Source organism: Drosophila kikkawai, chromosome 2L (assembly GCF_030179895.1).
Source record: "Drosophila kikkawai strain 14028-0561.14 chromosome 2L, DkikHiC1v2, whole genome shotgun sequence".
NCBI classification, from domain to species: Eukaryota; Metazoa; Arthropoda; class Insecta; order Diptera; family Drosophilidae; genus Drosophila; species Drosophila kikkawai.
The window spans coordinates 3284434-3304895 of NC_091728.1; the positions used below are offsets into that span (position 1 = coordinate 3284434).

Below are 20462 nucleotides of genomic sequence, written 5' to 3' on the forward strand. Positions count from 1 at the left end.
CTTAAATTATAACATATAATACAATAATTACATATTCATTATCAAACGTAATATAAAAAAAAAAATCAATTTTTAGTACAGAAATATTTTAAAAGATACAAAAATAATTTGGCCTGCAGAAGTATCTACAGCTTTGCTAACAGACTGTTACGGAGAGGCTATAAAAGTGAGTGCCAGCCGAAATCGGAACGGAACACAAGATTTAAGATACAAAAAACGAAGTCGGTTGTGCGCGCGGAACTTCATTCCGGTTATTTTTCGTCGACTCAACAAGTATCTTTCACTCGATCGCGCGGTGAAAATACATGGCATGCGGTTTCGGTAGACCAATATATTGAATATTTCGTGGATTCGTTGGATTTTTGCCTCGATTTCTTCTCGGCTCCAAGTCCCCGCGCTGTATCTCACGCACACACGCTTGCCCCGAGCATAAACACGGATACAGCTGCACAGACACAGTAGATCACAGTGGAGTTCGGTTGGAAAACAAAATATTATAAAAAAAAACGGCGACAAGGAAAACAGCGCGTTTTGATTTTGGAAACGGTCTCAGATTCATTGCATTCGCTTAAATTACAGTTCTGAGCCGCGTGTGAGTGTGTGCGAAAGGTGATTTTTGTTGGTGTGTGTAACGCGTGCGTGTGTGTGCTGCTGCTGCTGCTGCTTGGGAAAACGCGAGAAAATAACTCCGACTAACTGCAAAAACTACGGCCAGCGTTGAAAAAAAAACCCACTGAAATCAACTCAAAAAAACAACTCCAAAAAGTTGGCGCTGGTCAAACCAACAACAAAAAAGAGCGAAGAAAAAAAAAAAGAAAAAATCGAGCTACAACAACTGGCTGCGGCAACTACAACAAATCAAACGGCAACAAAAGCAACAACAACTAAACCCAGCAAACGGCATTCTTTCGCGCAACAACAACGGCTCCAAAACGAGAGACGGAGAGAGAGAGAGAGCAAACACACACAGATACACACACACACACACAACCCAATATCGCTCGCTCTCGCGTGTGTATGCGTGAATTTTGATTAAAAAAAACGTGCTCTCCCGCTCCCACACTGACCCCCCCAACCCCCACACACACCCTCGTTTCATCGTGCGACGCTGGAATGCGGCCCGTTCGCTGTTGACTGCGCAGTCGCAGCGCGCGTCGCGAAGAGGTCAGAAAACAACAACGAAAACAACAAAAATACATACCAAACACAAGCAGCGCCAACGAAATTTTTACTGTTAGGCATTTATCGATAGCCAATCGATAGATTTTGTTTTAAAGAGTGCAGAAAGAAAGAAAGAAAGCAGCTACAAATTCAACTTGAAAACTCTATTTTTGTGGATTACGCGAAACAGCAGCAGCAGCAACAACAACAATGCCGACAACTGCAGCGGCTGCCTAAGGTGAGAAAGGAAATATATATGAATATATTTATAAGTATTAGTAAAGATTGTAGGGTTCCATTTCCCTGGAATTTTAATGACGAACTCATAAATGAAGAAAAAAAAGAAAAAAACTGCAAACAAAACAAATGCCAAGCGAATTTCTTATCTGCCAGCCATAAAATCGCCAACGTCCAACGATTGTTTAACTTTTCGTTGTTGTCGCCACATTTTTTCTTTTTTTTTCTTTTTTATTTTCTTTGTTTTTGTTTTTTACCTTTTCTCCAATTTTTTCTCGTTTATTTTTTGGTTTTGCTATCCACAAAAAAAGAGTAAAAAATCCAGCGAATTGTGCAATTAACCCATTTCAAAGCATGGAATATCAAATATCTTTCGGATTTTGCACTTTTCGGGGGGTATTTGGAGGTCTTAAGATAATAAATATTAGGTTCCGAAAGAACTTTATCTTCAATTGATGTGAAATGAGAATATTTCTAGTAAGCTAAACCTATAGCCAATATAGTTTCCTATAGATTAAACTTGGCTTATTGACAACAAATATTAAAACAAAACAAATATAGTGGTCATAGTGTTTTCAAAATATTAGAAAAGTTAAGAAAAATAATTCAAATCACTTGCTTATCATTTTTAAATTCCGTTTCGTAACTTTTCCATGCTCTCTCCATCAAAGTTAAGGGTATTTGAACTTCGAGACTGTTTCCAAAGATCTTTTAGCATTCCCTGCATAGAATTTCATGCCCCGTTGAACCGAAATCCTAAATCCTAATTCCCAACTGGGTTAGATCGCCGGGTTCTGTCGGATTCCTATGGGTTCTAGTGGGTTAAGTGCTCTCGCTTATCGGGGCAACGGGCAGGTGGGTGTTTAAGCTGTTGTCTGAAAACGATCGACAGCGGAACAATTAAGTGGAAATTGTAGCCACCACCGATCACCAAATAGGGGATGGGCTCGTTCCTGCTCTTGTTTGTCCCGGGTCTGGGATTTCAATCGATGATCCGGGGAAATGGGGGAACTGTGGAGAACAATAACTGAAATCAGAGCCCGACGACAATCAGACATCTCGAATGTAAATCAGCTGCGAAAGATAAACAAACGAGTGGAAACACACGCTTTGAGTGGTTAACGTTAAACGCTAATCGTTAAACGATTTTGCCACCAGGCGATATAGCCATACAGACATACCTATATGTAGTTAATTGTCGGTGGGTAACTGTATCTGCGGACAGGCGTATCTGTATCTCGCCCCGTACACATGTATCCCCACTGGTTTTGCAGTTGTATCTTGTGGTTTGCGATTGAGCACTGACATCTCCATCTGTAGATCGCACTTGACCTCAGCCGGGCCGAGGGCTTTGCATTGAAAAAAAAACTGACAACTCTGACAACGGCGATGATAATAACTACTTGAAATAATAATTTCGTAAACCGAAATTCCTGCACGCATCGAATATGCGTAAAAACACAAACACACTCTCGCACTCGACAAGTGTGTTGTTTCGAACAATTCAAGCAATTAAAATGTACAACAAATTAAACAAATTTTGAATGACAATCGAGTCGAGGCTGAGAGATAGAGATATAGCGACTTGGCGTGGCTCAGCCGACGAGTTCATTGAGTTTGGGGATAGACTAATGAGTGACCTTTAAGAGGGTATAAGAGTCCCCCCGGAACATTAAAGCTACATAAGACTTTGAAGGGGAATATAGCTAAGTATTTCTTCATCGATTGATCGCAAGAAATATGGCAGCTATAAAGTTTAAACAACTATTAAATAAATCAATGGCCTGGTCTTTTAAGCGATCTAGGCTTGTGATATGCCCGATTTTTATTATTCCAACTGGTTTTCATGGTCAGCCCCAAAATAGAACACCTAAAATAAGCACAACAACAGAGATCCTTTTTAATATTCAGGGTAATAAAGTTGCTGAAATTTAAATTTCTTATGAAAGCTGATCTCTGGGTTGGAATTAAGCGGTTTCTATCTTAATTTTCTTTTTTTTTTTAGAAGTTTTTTAAATGGTATTTCTTTAAAATCGAACTTCCTGCTTTCTTATTAAAAGAAAACCCTCTTTTCTGATACCTGTAATTTTTCCTAGGGTATTACGGCAGACATAGTTTCGCACGCCTTCGATTCGGCATGCGACACACGTTGTGGCTGCCAGGTTTGTATTTTTTTTTTTGTTTCTTGCTGTTTGGCTGCTCTCATTGCGGAGGCCATCGGCTCCTCCGCGCTGCTCCACCTTTGCCCAGGTGTGGCTTGGTGCGGTGCAAAGTGGTGGTGCCAAGCCAAGCGACGACGACGACGACGTGTGCGCTGGTTTCTACTGCCTGGGCTGGCCTGGCCCACTCCGCCCTGGCATGGTTGCTCATCACCATTGCTATTATCGGCGGAGCGTCATTATCGTGATCGCAGGGGGGGACATTTCGCGCATTTCAAAGACACCAAAATGTTGTGTGTGTGAGAGTGTGCGTGTGTTTGTGTTTGGCCATAACTGGCACAACAAGTGGAATTTCGTGGAGTTGGGAATTTGGTATTCGGTATTCGGCATTTGCCGCTGTTTGGTTTTGTTTCTCTGTCGCTTTTCTGCTCGTCTCTGTGTCTCATTTCTGTTTTCTCCTTTTCATATATATTTTTGTCGGCATTTGGCAAGAAAACGCCAAGTTATTTGCCGATTTGATGGCTCATAAGGGGCATAGTAAACACCTTACTTTACTACTACTACTTACTTAATAATATTGGTTACAGGTTGTTTACTCGAAGGTTTTATAATTTATTAAAATATATTTCAGAAATGAGACCCTTATTTTAAGTTTAATTAATGTTCATTTAACATTAATGTAGTGAAAATTGTCTTAAATATTGTAATAATAAACGTTTCTAATCATTTTACTTTAATTTTTTATTACAAAATCTAAAAATATTACTTTTATTGAGTTTTCAAAATTCCTTATCTAAAAGAGAATAATTTTAAGTCTATAAACCACCAAATTTTGTTTACAAACTCGACTAAAACTCATTTGCGTGACGAATGCCACACCCCTTACGGGAATGACACTTGCTGGGCACCGGCTCTGTTCCCAATGACGCGCATCCGCCGCATTGGCCAGCGTGTGAAAATGCCACCAAACCGAACCGATCAAATACGTACCGAGTCTGAACTGAACTGAACTAAACTAAACTATTTCAGGCCGCCCCATTGACGCCAGCTAGCCGTTCGTATCGGTAATTAAAAGGCCCAGACGCACGTAGAACTAAACCCGCTCCGGTTATTCAGTCCATTCCGGTCTCGCCAAGCCAAGCCAGGCCAACTCATGAGCAAAATATTCCACGTCAAAAGCTACCGCTTTGCCGATCGTCATTCATTAAGTCCGTTGTTGAAGCTCTGAGAACGAGCGAAACACTTTCAATAGAATGCGCGAATCCAGTTTGAGAGCAAAGCAACTCGGTGCTAGAGCACTCAGGTTAGACCACTACAAGATCATAGTTGGTCAGAGAGGAAGAATCTCTTAGAGAAGAATCTCTGGGTGGAGAATCTAGGGAAGATGTGTGGGTTCTCTGAGGCTTTTGCTGGAAGCTGAGAGGTAGATAGGGTTGGATCGAGAGGGCTTATGGTAATTAGTTTTGATATAAATTAAAGGTATAGTTAGATTTTGGAAAGCATTATAGCTTTCTTAAAATAGTATGTAATTTCTTTATATATTTTTGATGTCGTGTCTATAAATATAGTTTTCAAATTACATTATTTATACAGACTCTGGATTACAATACAAGTCAGCAAATTATATAGACTGTGCTGCCTCCCTAACCATTAACCTAAGCATTGATTATATTGTTATGCGCAAAAAAGTGTCTCCTACATCATTATATAATTTGTATATCAAAGCTAAGAATAGACTATCTATACTCTTTATTCAACATTTATATAATATCTTTTAGATACATTCCAGACATCTTTTGAACTTTAAAATAATTTATTCTGCAAAATGTATCAGTTAATTTTAATCTTTATCTGCCGCCTCTGCTGGGTCTATCCCACGTTCAGATCATCTTGGATTCGATTAAATTCGATTCAATACTATTTCGCATTCCACGCTGCTCGATTTTACGATCATTTACGCTGCCTTGTTTATTGATCTGATCAATGCGCGCGCACTCGCATTCCTCGCTGAAATCCATATGGATATTTCCAATTTCTGATTCCGTTTCTGATTCGATCAGCATTTCAATGGGCCAGCCAGCAGCTAGCACACGCGGTTAAAGCGTTTATCGTGGTCTCCGTCTCCGTCTCCGTCTCGGCTCTAGGTCTCGATTCCATTGGGTTACTACCCGCCGCCATATCCGCCATTCTTGGCACCCCGCTTGTATCCAAGATCCAATCGATCGCCGTTCGACTTTGGCGATTGCTGGGTTGACTCGAACTCGGTTGACAAACACACGCCCCGAATGAGCTCAGTGCAATGGCATGTGCAGTTGACATAGTCGTTGGTGACAAGAGGGGTGGCAGTGGGGCGGGGAGTTCACGGGGAGAAAAATATGCGGGGTTATAGATATGGGGTTTCTACAGATGGTTTAAAATTTGATCAAAGTCTATTGTTACACAAAGATTTCTTTAATAATATTTAAAAAGTCTATTTAAAACCATTTTTAATATAAACACTGCTTAAAAAGCTAAGAAATTCACCCCCTTTCCCACTTTTCCCAAAGTTTCCTCAGTTTGACTTTTGAAATTCCTCATTTTTTTATGATTGCACCTCGGAAACAGTTGGAAGTTGTTGGGAAGTGCCTGAACTTTTCGCAGTGTTTGCTGTTTGAATTGCTGTCGCAGCACAACGTGGCGTATGCGCAACGTCTCTGTTTCTGTTTCTGTTGCTGTTACTGTTTCTGTATCGCCGTCTCTGTCCCTGACTCCGACTGAGCTGCTTCCCCCCAATGTGGGGTTGAAGGAGGAGGGGGGCAAGCATTCGCTTAGCTGGCAGAAAAGCATTCACTGCCTGGCGCTTGCGCCATTTAATTGACTTTGGTCGTCGTCGGCGTCGTCGTCGCGGCAGAGCCCGTGGGATTTTATTGCCTCCGCTGTCGCCTTCTCCTTCTCTTTCTCCGTCTGCATTCCAAACTCTCTCGAAAGCAACCCCCCCACCCAGCACCCTCGTTCCCCTCGTATTTGAGCTTATCATAAACAAAATACAAGTATTTATTGCCATTTGCTAATTGCTGATTAGCGTGTCTCCCCAAACAGCTCCACTTGGCTCGCTTCTTTGCCGGGTTTCTTTAGTTTTTTTTGTTGTGTTGCTTTTTAATTGCCACCCCTCTTGGCAGCCCCCTTGATCCGTGACTCCCCTCTTGCTCTGGCCTGTGTGTTGACTTTGATAATTAGCGTTGGCATGGCTTTCTTCGCTTCCCGCTCTCATTAGCCAACGGAATGCGGATAATTTGCTATGATTGAAATTGTTAAATGCTTTTAATTTGTTTGCATTTCAAATTAAAAAACAGCACCGGCAGCTCTACTCTTGACTCATCCAACCATCCTCTCCTCCAGCTTCGAGATTTCATAAAAAGTCGTGATCGCAACTGGCAGACTCTACTACTGGGGGATGGCAAATATGTATTTTTTAGCTTTTTGGCATTGCCTTTTTGTTTGTCTGTATATACATATATATATTGCATAATGACCGGCATTGTGAGCTGTTGGAATTCGTTGGAAATACGAGCAGGGGAGCTGGCTTTCTTCGCGAGGCTTTAAAGATACATTTGTATCTTAGCTGGAAATGTCGCCCGTTTCGATCCATCTTGCTCCCACTTCCGGAGAAATCTGTGCATAATCGAACAGCAATCTACATCTGCCAAGAACTCATTTCGCTTAAACGTTCTCTTCTCTCTCTCTCTCATTAAGGCCAGGTTGGTACGTTTCCTTGGGAATTCCCTCTGAGCAATCTGATGGCAATCTTCTAATTAGTTTCCTTTTATTGTTATCAGGCCATTTCCTTTTATGACTGATCTTCATTATAGTTTATTATGTTTAAGTGGAATAAACAGTTCCAGGGAAAGATTGATTATTGGTTGAGTCTGGAATATATTATTATCAGGTATTTATTTGTATAGCAAGCTCTGATTATGTTCTTATTAATTTCCTATTAGAAGGTGATTTCCTTTATTTTTACTTTGAATACTTACCAGGAATGTTTTATCTCTCAAATTCCCTTCCCTTTTACCCCAAATCACTCCATATCCCGGACTCTGAGTGATCACTTAATCCAGTTCCTCTTGAGACCTCAACAATGTTGTTATTTTTTGTGTTTCTCCGATAAATTCCTCGGTAATAAGTCAATCGCGAGACACATTAGAGTACGAGAGAGAGGGACTGAGAGGTACCTGGAATTCCGATTCTCGTTTCGTAACCAACAGTGATCTGGCATAAAGAGCCTGTTCTCCAGATCACCTTAGCCAGGTCCAAGGTGCGCATGGAAATCGGCTTAAAATATAATTGCTTTTCAAAAGCTTTTTTTGGAGGAGGGGAGAATCGGGGAGAGAAGAGTTTTGTTTGCCAGTATTCCCAGATATTCTTTGGTTTCTAATTTATGTCAAATGCGAGCTTTGATTGATGATCGCTTTTGGTAGGGAAGGCAAACGGAACGGGCGGAGAGGCATTCCTTGAATCGGTCTGATCATATATTTATAAGTCAGGGCGGTTCTCCAACTCTAAAGCCGTCGTCCCACTCCAACTATCTCGCCTGCAGATGTTTCTCTCTGTCTCTCCCTCTCTCTGTCTATCTCCCTGGCGACTCTCGATTCCCGAGTCTCGACTCCGGCTCTCGGACTTGACTCTGAATAAATTTATTGGACGTTGAAATTTATTAGACACAGAAAATGCGCCAATATTGAAATTTATGCGTCTCCATCGGGCTGAAGTTAGAAACCGTAGTCGCTGGCGCTCGGCTCTATACACAAAAAGTTGATTTGATTCGATTTGATTTTAATTTATGCATAAAATACTTTTCTTTCATCACGGCGGGCCCGGTTTCGGTCTCTCTCTCTCTCTATCTCTCTGAGTCTGTCTTGGAACTTTCTTTAACTGAATTTTAATAATTTTATGCGCAACGCATCGAGAGGGGGAGGCCTGGCTGCCACGCACGCACCGCCTCAAGTCTTTGGCTATTTAGTTTTTTAAGACCAAGACCAAGTTGGAGTCCCCAGTCCGAGTGCGAGTGCGAGTCCCCTGGCCGCTAATCAAGTTTGTCGCCTAAGTCTTTCGTTATTGATTGGTGAAATTGTTCGGCAGTCGGTTTGGGCCCAAAAGAGGCGGGCGCCACCGCTTCTTCGCTCCAGCGTCCGTCTGGGGCGGCTCCAGCGGCATCAATTTGCCTGAAAAAAAAACAAAAACAACACCAGAGAAAAAAAATATATAAAAGAATGGTGCCTAACCGAGCCGATCTTGCGGCAGCTTTATCGGCATTTGATGAGCCAGAAATGCGGTTAGAAATGACGCTTCGAAGCCTGAACACTTGGGTTGTTGCTGGCTTTTTAGCTCGTATCACCGGAATGCGATGAAATTTCATCGCCGGAATGGTTTATCGCCGGAATGGTGATGGTATATCACAATCGTAAAAATTTGGAGCGCTTCGAAAACCAATTTTCATATCATGTGTCCAATAGATGAGTTTTAGGCTGTGATTAACCATCGATAGAAAGTCGTAGTTTACACTGGTAAAATAAGGGGAGACTGGGAGTTTTTAGGAATTTATTAAGAGAATTTAAAAAGAGATTTAGAACTAGTATAAAGAAGCTGCTTTATGGGTATTTATCTTATTCAAGGTGAATATATTCAAAGAAGCTTGAATGTTACCTACATTTTTTATATTATAATATTATTAAATTCTTATAAATATAGCTATTATTTCGTACAGAATTATATAACAAAATTTTAAAATATTAAACTTGAAATTGCTCTTTACTTTTATAACTCTTTAATAGATACTTTAGGTATCCTGCAACTTCAAGAGTTTCTCTATAGATTTTTCTAGTACAAAATACTTCCTAAAACTCTCAGTTTCTTTACCATTAATTAACCCCTCGATATTCTTAAATATTAACCTATTTTCTCCTAATTTCTTTTCATCCCAAATAGCAACATATTTCAAACGCGCGCGCTGTATACGGAAAATGATGCAGCATGCGAGCATTTTGCACCGTCAGCGCGCCCCTGGAAGTATGCGCGTCCTCAGCCGAGCAACTATCACCAGGCTCGCGATTCCTGGCCCTGAGGTGAGTCTTTTATTAAACAATAATTTCTATAAATATTAATATTTTTTTGGAAATTTCTTAACAGACTTCTGGGGCAGCAGCAGCCGAAAACCCTGTACTTCCTAGTCGATGCCAAGAGCCGCGTTCGAGAGGTCTACACGCAGACATGTCTGCACTTTGCCACGCAAGGGATGCTGGACACCGAACTCTTCGGTCTGGCTGTGCTCATAGGTGAGTCCTAGGGAGTGGGAATTTCTCTGTGGGATAAGGTTACAGATGTGTCCAAATGAAGAGTAGCCAAAATGCCAGCGATAAGGCACGAAAAGTACAACTAATAAACATAAACCAGTCTTCTCTAAAAGCTGCTCATCATCATCATCAGCAGCAGCAGCAGCAGCAGCGAGGAGCAGTGAGAAGCAGGAGATTCAGCCTCCATCCTCCATTCTGGCCAAAGCGATCTGCCAAAACACATAAAAATACCAACACAGCAAAGCTACAGAAAAAAAACACCAAGAAAAAATGGCACATAAAACGAACAAAAAGCCAGGGAACGCGTCGCCTTCATGGCGAACAAACAATTTCAGGAATACAGAAGAGGGGCCTCGGCCTGGAGGAGCAGGAGGAGATGCAGGGCAGCAGGGAACAGACACAAGACGCGTGTTCAGTAATTCAGGTAGCCGTCGCGCGTTGCATTAACACAAACGAATCGAACGACAGCCAAGGAGGATGGCGGCGATTCGAGGCTGCCTTCGTAGCTGGAATTGGAGTTGGTGTTTCGGAGGATGGAGGATGGAGGCTGGAGCTTGAACTGAAACTCGGCAAAGAGGCGAGCAGACAGCGTCTTTGGCATTGGCTTGAGATATATATACGTATATATATGCGTTTTTCAAAGGCCCAATAACACACACACACACAAGTCCCGGGGAGAGCAAACGAGAAAGGAGCAAAGAATTTCATTTGATTTGAAGACGAAGTTCTATTACCCTAGAAAAAGAGTTTTTAAAAGGAAAAAGTTTGGTAATATAGTAAGAAACAAAATAAGAAAAGGTTTTTTAAGGCAGGTTTAAGTAAGGATTGCAAAAACTATGACTAGATATACTCGATGTTTTACACAATACACCATATTTTACGTGAAAGTCTATAAAAATCTATATTTTAACCCTGCTTCCTTTCTTGTTTGTTGTTCGTCTATACCCCTTATTTCATGTTACCATGGTTAGAGCAAGAGCCCAAGAACACAACACGTAAATTTTCGAATCTGGTTGGCATCAATTTCGTGGCAAGAGGCAGGCATTCAACGGGGGGCAAGCGGTGGTGAGGAGCGGCGAGGAAGTTGCCTCAACATCTTCAGCAAAGAATTTGGTATGCAGTTTGAAGTTGGAGTCTCGCTGCTGGAGCTGAAGCTGGAGCTGGAGCTCGAACTGAAGCTGAAGCTGAAGCTGCGGCTTTAACTGAATCTGAAGATGGGGTTGGGCATGCCAACGTCCTCGCTTGCCTCGAAGAAGGCGGACGATGAGGAGGTAGATGCTGTGGCACAAGCAGAGGAGGATTCCTCTGGCTCAACTATGAAATTGGCAGTTTGCATTCTGCTCTTGTGTGTGTTAGTGTTAGTGTTGGGGTTTGGTTTGGTTTGGGTTTTGTGGCCAAGGATTCCAGCCAATGTCAGTTGTTTTGGTGTGTTCTGTGTGTGTGCTTGAGTTGTGGCATGCGGTTGTGGCTGCAAGACCGCGTTTCTTGGTTCTCTAACAACCTTGTATCTTTCACTATAAAAACCCTGAATTTGTGTATTAGAAAGAAAGATAAATAGGGAAAATATGGAAAGAAATATTAAATATCAAATTATATATATTCCATTTTATTATTTAAATTCTTTCTCCTTAGCAAGTTTGTTGCCTGAATCTTTTGATTGTCTTCCCTTCTCAATACCCCAAAAAAAAACGAGTAAGAGCTGCCAAAATGATGTCCCTTCTTTGCTAAATGGAAATGAATTTCAATTTTATGGCCAGCCAGCGTCAATAAATTTCATCTTTATGCAAATTCGCTTTGCTCCTCGACAGAAGATGCATCTTTAAGTGGTGGCTCGGTCACTTGGATGGCCGCTGGCAATTTGGCAACATTGTCGTCGGCCATATCTCTCCTCCTCAAACTCATCCTCATCCTCAGCCTCATGGTGTTATTTTTAGGCTGTCGCATTGCTCGGATTCCTGTGCCGCATTCCGTACCCTTTGGGTACGTTCTCTCCGCCCCACAAAACTCTATCTCTCTTCGCTCCTTCTGGAGGGGGCCCCGCCCCCTTTGTAGCTGTAATCTGTAGACCAGCATTTTCTTTTCCATTTAATGTTAATGGCTCATAATCATTATTATATGGCGTTGGCCGGTCCTCGTCTTCGGTCTTCAGTCTTCAATCTTTGGACGACGACGGTCGGCCTTGCAGTCGAGCTGCCACATGCCCCGGCCCCGGCCCCGGCCCCAGCCCCTGATCCTCTCCTGCCTTGCCTCTTCGGGCTGCGTGCATCTGATAACATCGGAAATTAAAATTCTTTTGGTTTTATGTTGTTTCTTTTTTTTTTCGTCCGCTGGTTCGTTCTCTTTCAGCCAGTTTCGATGCACACACACACATATTAATCTTCGAGGCTGTCCATTCTTGGGGATATCCTATAAAAGAGTGTGTGTATAGGATCAAGGGTATGCTCGAAGTCGGGGGTTTTGAGGAGGTTTTCTGGGTGTGATTATGTTGAAATATATTTTGATATATTTTTTAATATAGCAACAAAGCAAATTCTGAAAGCAAAAACAACGTATACTTATAACTTTGTTATTAAATATAGTTTATTTTAATTTAAAACCTCCAAACTCCAAGGTACTTATTATTTTCCAATGTAAACTCTTAAAGATGCAATCTTCATCTTGTTGGACTTGGTTCTATATTATAATGTCGCAGTTTTCCATCTTTTCAACATCCTTAAGCCATCCTTAACCCACATTCCAGAGCATTCCCTCGTCGAGTTCTATCTTCACCTGACTTTATTCTTTACTTTTTTGTTTTGTTTTTGGTTATTATGGCCACTCAAACTCGGACTGAGACCTTTTGGAAAATAAATCTGAATCTGAAGAATGCCAGGCCATGGCATTGGGCGCAGCTGTCTCCGTGGCCAGACCCTGCTCTCCTCCTCCTCCTGCTCCTACTCCTCGCCAGTTATTATGCCTGCCCCTCAGCTCACCTGGCTCTCACCTCACCTGAACTCGAGCTGGAATTCCTCGGCTTGATGAGCCTTTGCCTGCTGCCTCTGCTTTGAGGCTGTAATTTGTGTTGCATGTGTTTCAAATTGAAGATTTATTTCGCTGCCCCTCAACCCTCGGTCTTGGGTCTTCGGTCCACAGTCCGCAGTCCGAAGTCCTCAGTCCCGTGTGCGTGCGTGTTAATTGTGAGCGCTGAGGAATGCGATGGAAAATATGTTAATTATTAGGTTTTTTTTTTATGCCGCGGGGGCGGGGATTGGTATTGGGATTGCGTGAGGATCCATCAGGGCAGGCAGTCGGAGACAGAGACTGGCTACCGCAGATCAGACCTCTCTGCTGGCCTTCACACCTGCCGTGTGCTGGCTCTTAGAACCAGGCAGTAGTAGGTTTTTCTTGGGCCAAAAGGAATGCCATTTTGGCCAGGAGTTGGGTGAAATTTGAATGCGAAAAGAAATCGCTTGGAGTTTCGGCCTGTGGAGCTCACTCGGAAACTGCGAACCAAAAACCAAACCGAACGACTTGGGTTTCAGCTGCCTCTTTTTTTTTTTGCCTCTCAGTGCTTACCTGTCTTTCTACCTGTTTCTTTTTTTTGTGTTTCTCCTCTTTCTCTCTGGCTCTTTTTTTTTATATATTTTTGTTGCTGCGTTTTGGGCTTGGTATGCAACACTCGCTCTCGCTCTGACTTGGTTTTTACACGATGAGAAAATGTGGGTGATTTTATAAAGAATTTAAGGGAATTTATTAATGGAATATGTATATTTTTTTAATGATATTTATGGATAGAAGTTTATTAAATTATTTTAACTATTATTTACTTATTTTTTTTAGAATTCAATTTATAAACTGAAAAGGAAGGTAGAGCTTAGCCTTAGCAACTTTGTTTATAAAGTCTCTTTTCTGTGCTATCTTATCTTAGTTTATCAACTATTTAACCCCCCATTTTTTCTCAGTGCCTCCAACTCGAATACCTATTCTTTCCTGGCCGTCCACTTGTTGCCACTTCCACTCCAGCTTCAGCTCCAGCTCCAGCTCCAACTCCGGTCCACGACGTCGTCATTGATAGGCACTTATTCGGCCGCTGATGATTATTATGATATTGTTGCTGCTGCTGCTGATGCTGCTGCTTCTGCTGGATGCTGTGGTGCCTCCATTCCATGCCCTCTCCTCTGCCCACCCCCCCCCCCCCTTGACTTTTTTTCATAATTATTATTTTTCATCTTGCTGCTGCTCTTCATTTCGTATGCAGGAATTCCAATTTTTCGTTCGATGAAGTGTGTGTTGATTTCGTTGTTGTTGGTGTTTCACCCGACATGCCCTTGGGGGCCCTTCTTCTGCTGGATGGGGATCGGTTTTGGGATGGAAGCCCTGCCCCCGAACCCTGCTCTCTCTCCCTCTCTGACAGCCTGACGTGTCGTCATCATCATCATGATGATCGCGTCGTCGTCGTCTCAGGCTCTTGTCGATGTCAATGGGCTGCTTGTTTATTGCCTGACAAACTGACAGAGAAGTCTGGTCCCGGTACGAATGGGAGCCTGGCCCAGGCATAGCCGAAAGTTCATTTAAAATTTTGATTAGCGACCTTGGCGGCTGCGCGCCAAAAAGGGTTCCTGGCCTGGCAACCGGAAATTCGTTGGAATTTAACTTGACAACCGAGGAGATATTCAAGTTGACCAGTTTTTAGCTCAGGATTTGTCAATGGGTTTAGGGGGAATACTCCGCTTAATGAATAATTTTATAAATTTATGTATTGCTTAACTAAATTAACTTTTATTTTTCACAATTCCCTTGCAGATGGCGAGTACATGTTTGCAGATCCCGAGAGCAAGCTCTCCAAATACGGCCCGAAGAGCTGGCGATCCTCGCACACCCACGTGAGTAGCTCAACTCTACAAAGTCCCATCTGGTCACCCTGATTAACCCATGAATCCCTAACCCCACCAGGGCCTGGATGCCAATGGACGACCGCTCCTGGAGCTACACTTTCGCGTGCAGTTCTACATCGAGAGTCCGTTCATGCTGAAAGATGAGACCTCCCGCCACAACTACTACCTGCAGCTGCGCCACAACATCCTGCAGCGTGACCTGCCTCGGGAGCAGGCCGAGCAGGCTTTAGTCTTCCTGGCTGGATTGGCCCTTCAGGCCGATCTGGGTGATGCTCCGCCTGGAGCGGGCAACTCCAAGGATGACTCGGGTGAGGAGGCCTCACCTTCCGGCGGAAGAGGAGGAGGCTTGAGTGCCACCACCACTCTACCCAAGATCAGTAAGCGTGCCAATGAGCGGATGTTGAGGCTCTCCACCTACGTGGCTTCCACGTCGAAGAGGGAATCCATACCGCTGCCACCCAGCCTGCCCACAAGCGGAGCGGATTACTTTCGGATAGAGGATTACCTGCCCAGTGGTTTGCACACTCCCTGGGCGAGAAGTGCTTTGAGAGCATGCCATCGGGAGCACTTGGGCATGGCCACGCCGGAGGCCGAGCTGTTGTACATTCAGCAGGCTTGCAGTCTGCACGAGACCATCAATGCCCACACCTACCGGATGAGGCTGGCCAAGAGTGAGCAGGGATCGGGCAGTGCCTGGTTTGTGGTCTACGCCAAGGGCATTAAAATCCTCGGAGGAGAAGCCGTCAGCAGCAGCAGTTCGTCATCCTCCAGCCCGGAAGCCACTACCTTTCTTTGGCCAAACATAACCAAGCTATCGTTCGAGCGGAAAAAGTTTGAAATACGTTCCGGGGAGAGCAGGATCACCCTGTATGCGGCCTCCGATGAGAAGAACAAGCTCCTGCTGACCCTCTGCAAGGACACCCATCAGTGGAGCATGAAGCTGGCGGCCAGGCTTAAAGAGGTGTCTAAGCGGGAGGAGGAGGAAGCAGCCGAATCGCAGAGACTACATGCCAGCTATGCCTGCTCTCGAAGCCTCCTATTGCCCTACAAAAGCAAAAACGAGCAGCGCATCTCGGTGATCTCGAGCACCAGTTCCAATACCACCTCCGGCATTGTCAGCGATCGTGTTCACTCCGAGGATGAGCTGGAAATCATGATTAATACACCGCCGGCCCCTCTAGCAGCTCCTTCGACGGAAAGTCTAGCCCTGGCTCATCTCCTGGACCGGCCCAGTGTGAGCAGGCAAACCTCGAGCGTGGGTCAGATGTCCCTGAAGGATTTGGAGGAGCAGCTGGCTGCGTTGAGCGTGAGACCACCAGATGCCAACTCCAATGGGGCAGGATCCCTGGCAAACTCCTCGGTTCAGCGGAGCTCCTCGGGCACAGCGGCCAATGATTCGTCAACGGCCACCGATTCACCTAGTTCGCAGCACAACATTGGCTCCCAGTGCTCCTCCACATGCAGCACAGTAGTGGTCACTTCACCTACTAGTAATGGAGGCGGTGGAACAGCCTCCTCAACGGGTGCTCCTGTGCCAGTGCACTCAACTTCATCCAGCCTGGAGCTGGGCTTTAGTCATACCGCCCAGAACTCCGCTCTAAGCGAGGCGAATCCCGAGGACTTCCTCTCAACTTCGGCGCGAGAGGAGACGGAAAGTGTGTCGGGTGTGTCCGGGGTGTACACCTTGGCCCATGGGGCACCGCCCACCGAAACCTCAGGGGTTTACACGATGCACAGCAGCGAGCTAACCGGACAGTCCTCGGAGATGGCCGAGTCGGAGAAGAGCTCGCACTACGGCATGTTCCAGCCGCAGAAACTGGAGACTAACCATGTGCCACATCCAGACTCTGTGGATGGCAAGAAGAGAGCCGAGTTTCGACTGCGTTCGGACTCCAACATCAGCACAGGCAGCTCCTTCCGTGGCGATGGCAGTGATCCCACGGACAACAAGCATTCCCTGCTCTCCGCCGAGGAGCTAACCGATTTGATAGTGGGCCGCGGAACCTATCCCAGCAGGAAGACGGTGTCCAACAGCCTCCACTCGGACTGCGACTATGTGACGCTGGGCAATCAGGGAGGCGTGGAGGAGGATCATACGGAGCAGGAGCTACCCCCAGCACCGCCGCCACCCTACAGTGCGCGCCACGAGAAGACGGGTCTGTGTGGTCCACCGATTTCCAAGCCAGTGCCACCGAAACCCATTGCTGTGGTGGCACCCAAGCCAGAGGCACCCCCAGCACCGCCAGCACCTCTGCCTGCACCGCCAGCTGCCTTACGTCGCCGTGATCCTCCGCCATATCCCAGCTCCAGCAAGCCCAGGCCCACATCCCTGATATCGGTGAGTTCCTCGGCCAACCCAGCGCCCAGTGCAGCCGGTTCGATGAGTTCCCTCAAGTCCGAGGAGGTGACGGCCAGGTTTATCACCACGAGACCCCAGATCAGCATCCTGAAGGCCCACACCAGCCTCCTGCCCGATGGAGCCAAGCCCAGCTATGCCTCGCCGCATCACTGCTCCTCGGCGGCCTCCTCCAGTGGCTCGGTGTGCAGCCACCAGCTGAGTCAGCAGTCCCTGCACAACTCCAACTATGCTGGCGGATCCCAGGCCTCGCTGCATCATCACCACCTGCCGCCGCCGCCGGCTCATCACCGGCACTCGGGATCGGCCGCCATTGGGATACCGATAGTTCCATACGGGCTGCACAAGAGCACCGCCTCGCTGCACCACCAGCAGTCGTGTGTGCTCCTGCCGGTAATCAAGCCGCGTCAGTTTCTGCCTCCGCCGCCGCCCAGTTTGCCCAGGCAGCCGCCGCCACCGCCCCCGCCCAGTCACTCGCACCTGGCGGCGGCAAGTCATCTCTATGGTCGCGAGCTGGCCAGGAAGCAGCTGGAGCTGTACCAGCAGCAGCTGTACAGCGACGTGGACTACGTGATCTATCCCATCCAGGATCCGGCTGTGAGCCAGCAGGAGTATCTGGATGCCAAGCAGGGTTCCCTGCTGGCAGCCATGGCCCAGGCAGCACCACCGCCGCCTCATCATCCTTATTTGGCCATGCAGGTGGCTCCGGCGATATACAGGAGCACGCCCTACCTGCCCTTGACCTTGTCCACCCACTCGAGATACGCCTCCACCCAGAATCTGTCGGATACGTATGTACAGCTGCCGGGAGCGGGCTACTCGCCGTTGTACTCCCCCTCCATGGCCAGCCTGTGCTCCTCGTATGAGCCACCACCGCCGCCGCCCCTGCATCCGGCTGCCCTGGCAGCAGCTGCAGCAGCGGCGGCTGCCTCAGGCTCGGGCGCCTCCTCCTCGATGTTTGCACGATCGCGATCAGACGATAATATTCTGAATTCGCTCGACTCGCTGCCCAAGGGGAAGCGTCTGCCGCCACCACCGCCGCCGCCCTATGTGAACAGGCGGCTCAAGAAGCCACCAATGCCGGCGCCCAGTGAAAAGCCACCTCCAAGTAAGTGGAATCAGGAGAGAGGAGGTTGTCCAAGGCTCTAACTTATGATTTTTTAACTTTTACAGTACCCTCTAAGCCCAGTGCCAGCATGATGAACCTCCTGCCGCCCAGGAAGCCGCCTACGCTGAATCCTCACCTGGCCAACTCGCCGCTGACAAAGACCTCCAGTGGCGCCCAGTGGGCAGGAGAGCGTCCGCGTCCAGACTTGAGTCTGGGTTTGGGTTTAAACCGTGGGAATAACAGCATTTTGGCCCAGTTGCAGGCCTCCATGGCTGCCGAGTCTCAGGCCCAGGCTCAAGCTCAGGCCTTGGACATTGCTTTGTTGAGGGAGAAGAGCAAGCACTTGGATCTGCCGCTTATCTCGGCTCTGTGCAATGATCGCTCCCTGCTGAAGCAGACTAAGGTGATGGTTAATCCCAAGACAGGCCAGGAGATACCCAGTTCTAGTACGCAATCCTCGGCGAGTGCTGCCACCACCAATGGCAACTCTCACTCAACAGGAGGAGGCGGCACCCTGAGCAAGGTGAGGAAGGGTTCAACTGTTAGCCATCGTCATCCGCAGGATAAGTTGCCGCCCTTGCCAGTGCAACAGCTGGCGGAGGCCAATAACTATGTGATTGATCCCGCCGTGATGATGAAGCAGCAGCAACAGCAGCAGCACAAGACCAGCTAGACTCGCCAGGAAACGGAAGTGGAGGAAGAAAAAGGATGTCAAGCCGACACTCTACTCTCTAGTTTGATGTACGGACGCTGTGGTGTATCTGTGTTGGGTGCAGGGATCTTTTTTTCGTTCCCAAAATTTGCATAGAGAGTACAAGTGAGTGTGTTCGATCACAGTGTTTCGGAGGGGTAGCAAGGGGAATTCCCCGGAAAGGGTTAACAGCAGCAGCAGCAGCAGAACAGTAACAGACGTCAAACTAATAGAAAAGGATATCAGAGTGAGATTAGAGTTTCTGAAAGACAAGCAAAAAGGAAATAAAGCCAGTTTTTAAAACCATTTAACAACTTATAGTAACAGCAACCACCTAGTAACAGAGAGTCATTTAAACATTCCATAACATTACGTAACAGTAACAGAAGCCACGTAACAACTTAACAGAGTCAAGGTCATGTTAACACCAGGACGAAAGCGAGAAAGCAACTTAACCTCAAATACGAATATTCAAATAATCAGAGAACCCAGTCTAGTCACTTAAGGGAAACGGTAGGACAAGGACACAACAATGGTAAAACAGAGGGAATATATATATATATCTAGAGAGAGAGAGAGCGAAAGAGAGAGAGTTAGAAGCAGGACAACAAATACTCAAGTATAAAATACAACAACCACTACTTAATTAACCAACTAAAGCTTAGTAGAACCTTAGTCTTTAGCTGCAAACAAAAAAACCTAGTTAGGCCAGGAAACAAAGCGAATACTTAAAAAACTAACTAAACTACTTCCGCCCAAACAACTGTGATTGATTTTATTTAAACACTTACACTAACTTAACTCGTACAACTAACTATTTTTTAGTCAGCCAAGAACAAAAGCAAAAACTATGCAAATTTTTTTTTTAAAAAGTTAAGAAGAAAGTCTCCCACACACACACAAATACTCACAACGAAAGGAGCTAGCCATGGTCGAGGGTGTTTTTTCACCCGGTTCATATATATATTTTATAACCGGTTTAGGAACCTCCTTTCCTATGGCTGGAACCCAAAAAGAACTAAAGAATTTCAAGAGTGCCTAGACTTGCCCCCAAAAAATCCCCACCGTAGCGAGTAAGCAAAGAAAAAAAAGCTAGATAGATGGATGTTTTATTTGATTATTATTTTTTATATCCACACTTTGTTTATTTTTTATTATTTTTTGTTCGTTTATTAACACCCCAACCCCCCACCAGCAATGTGAGAGTGTGCGTGCAAAAATGATGATTTCAAGTTGTCACAAATATTTGCGTAGATTTTTCTCGTCTAAAAGTCTATGGCTAAATTGAGGAATTGTGATCTTTGAGAAAATGTTAAATTTTTTGCCATATATCTTACATACACATATACATATAAATATATATAAATAAATATATATATATATATGCATATAAAATTATACTTAATTTATTATTATTACAAAAAACAACAAACCAACATTCAAAGTAAAGCGCATTTATAAAGCAAATTCGTATACGATAAGTAAAAAGCAAGTCCTTTGAGTTGTAAAAATTATAATTTGCAAAGAAAATAAAATGAAAAATTCAA

At 45.2% G+C, this 20462-nt stretch overlaps 1 protein-coding gene and 1 long non-coding RNA gene across 5 annotated transcripts in view; one reads left to right on the top strand and one right to left on the bottom strand.

Annotated features, from left to right (window-relative positions):
• LOC138927930 (uncharacterized) overlaps positions 1–2941 on the bottom strand; it is a 12959-nt gene extending 10018 nt beyond the window's left edge. The window contains exons 1-2 of one of the 4 annotated variants that reach the window (XR_011444387.1): positions 2580–2941; positions 2014–2506 (exon numbers count right to left, since the gene is read on the bottom strand). This is a non-coding gene — a long non-coding RNA (uncharacterized lncRNA). The remainder of the gene's footprint in view (positions 1–2013; positions 2507–2579) is intronic. The other 3 variants (XR_011444386.1, XR_011444384.1, XR_011444385.1) reach the window with 3 other exon arrangements.
• ex (FERM domain containing expanded) lies at positions 203–20462 on the top strand. The gene is made up of 6 exons (XM_017182933.3): positions 203–1399; positions 9522–9658; positions 9723–9868; positions 14669–14748; positions 14819–18224; positions 18290–20462. Exons 2-6 carry the CDS (start codon positions 9567–9569, stop codon positions 18895–18897), a joined length of 4332 nt encoding a protein of 1443 aa, XP_017038422.1. The 5' UTR covers positions 203–1399; positions 9522–9566; the 3' UTR covers positions 18898–20462.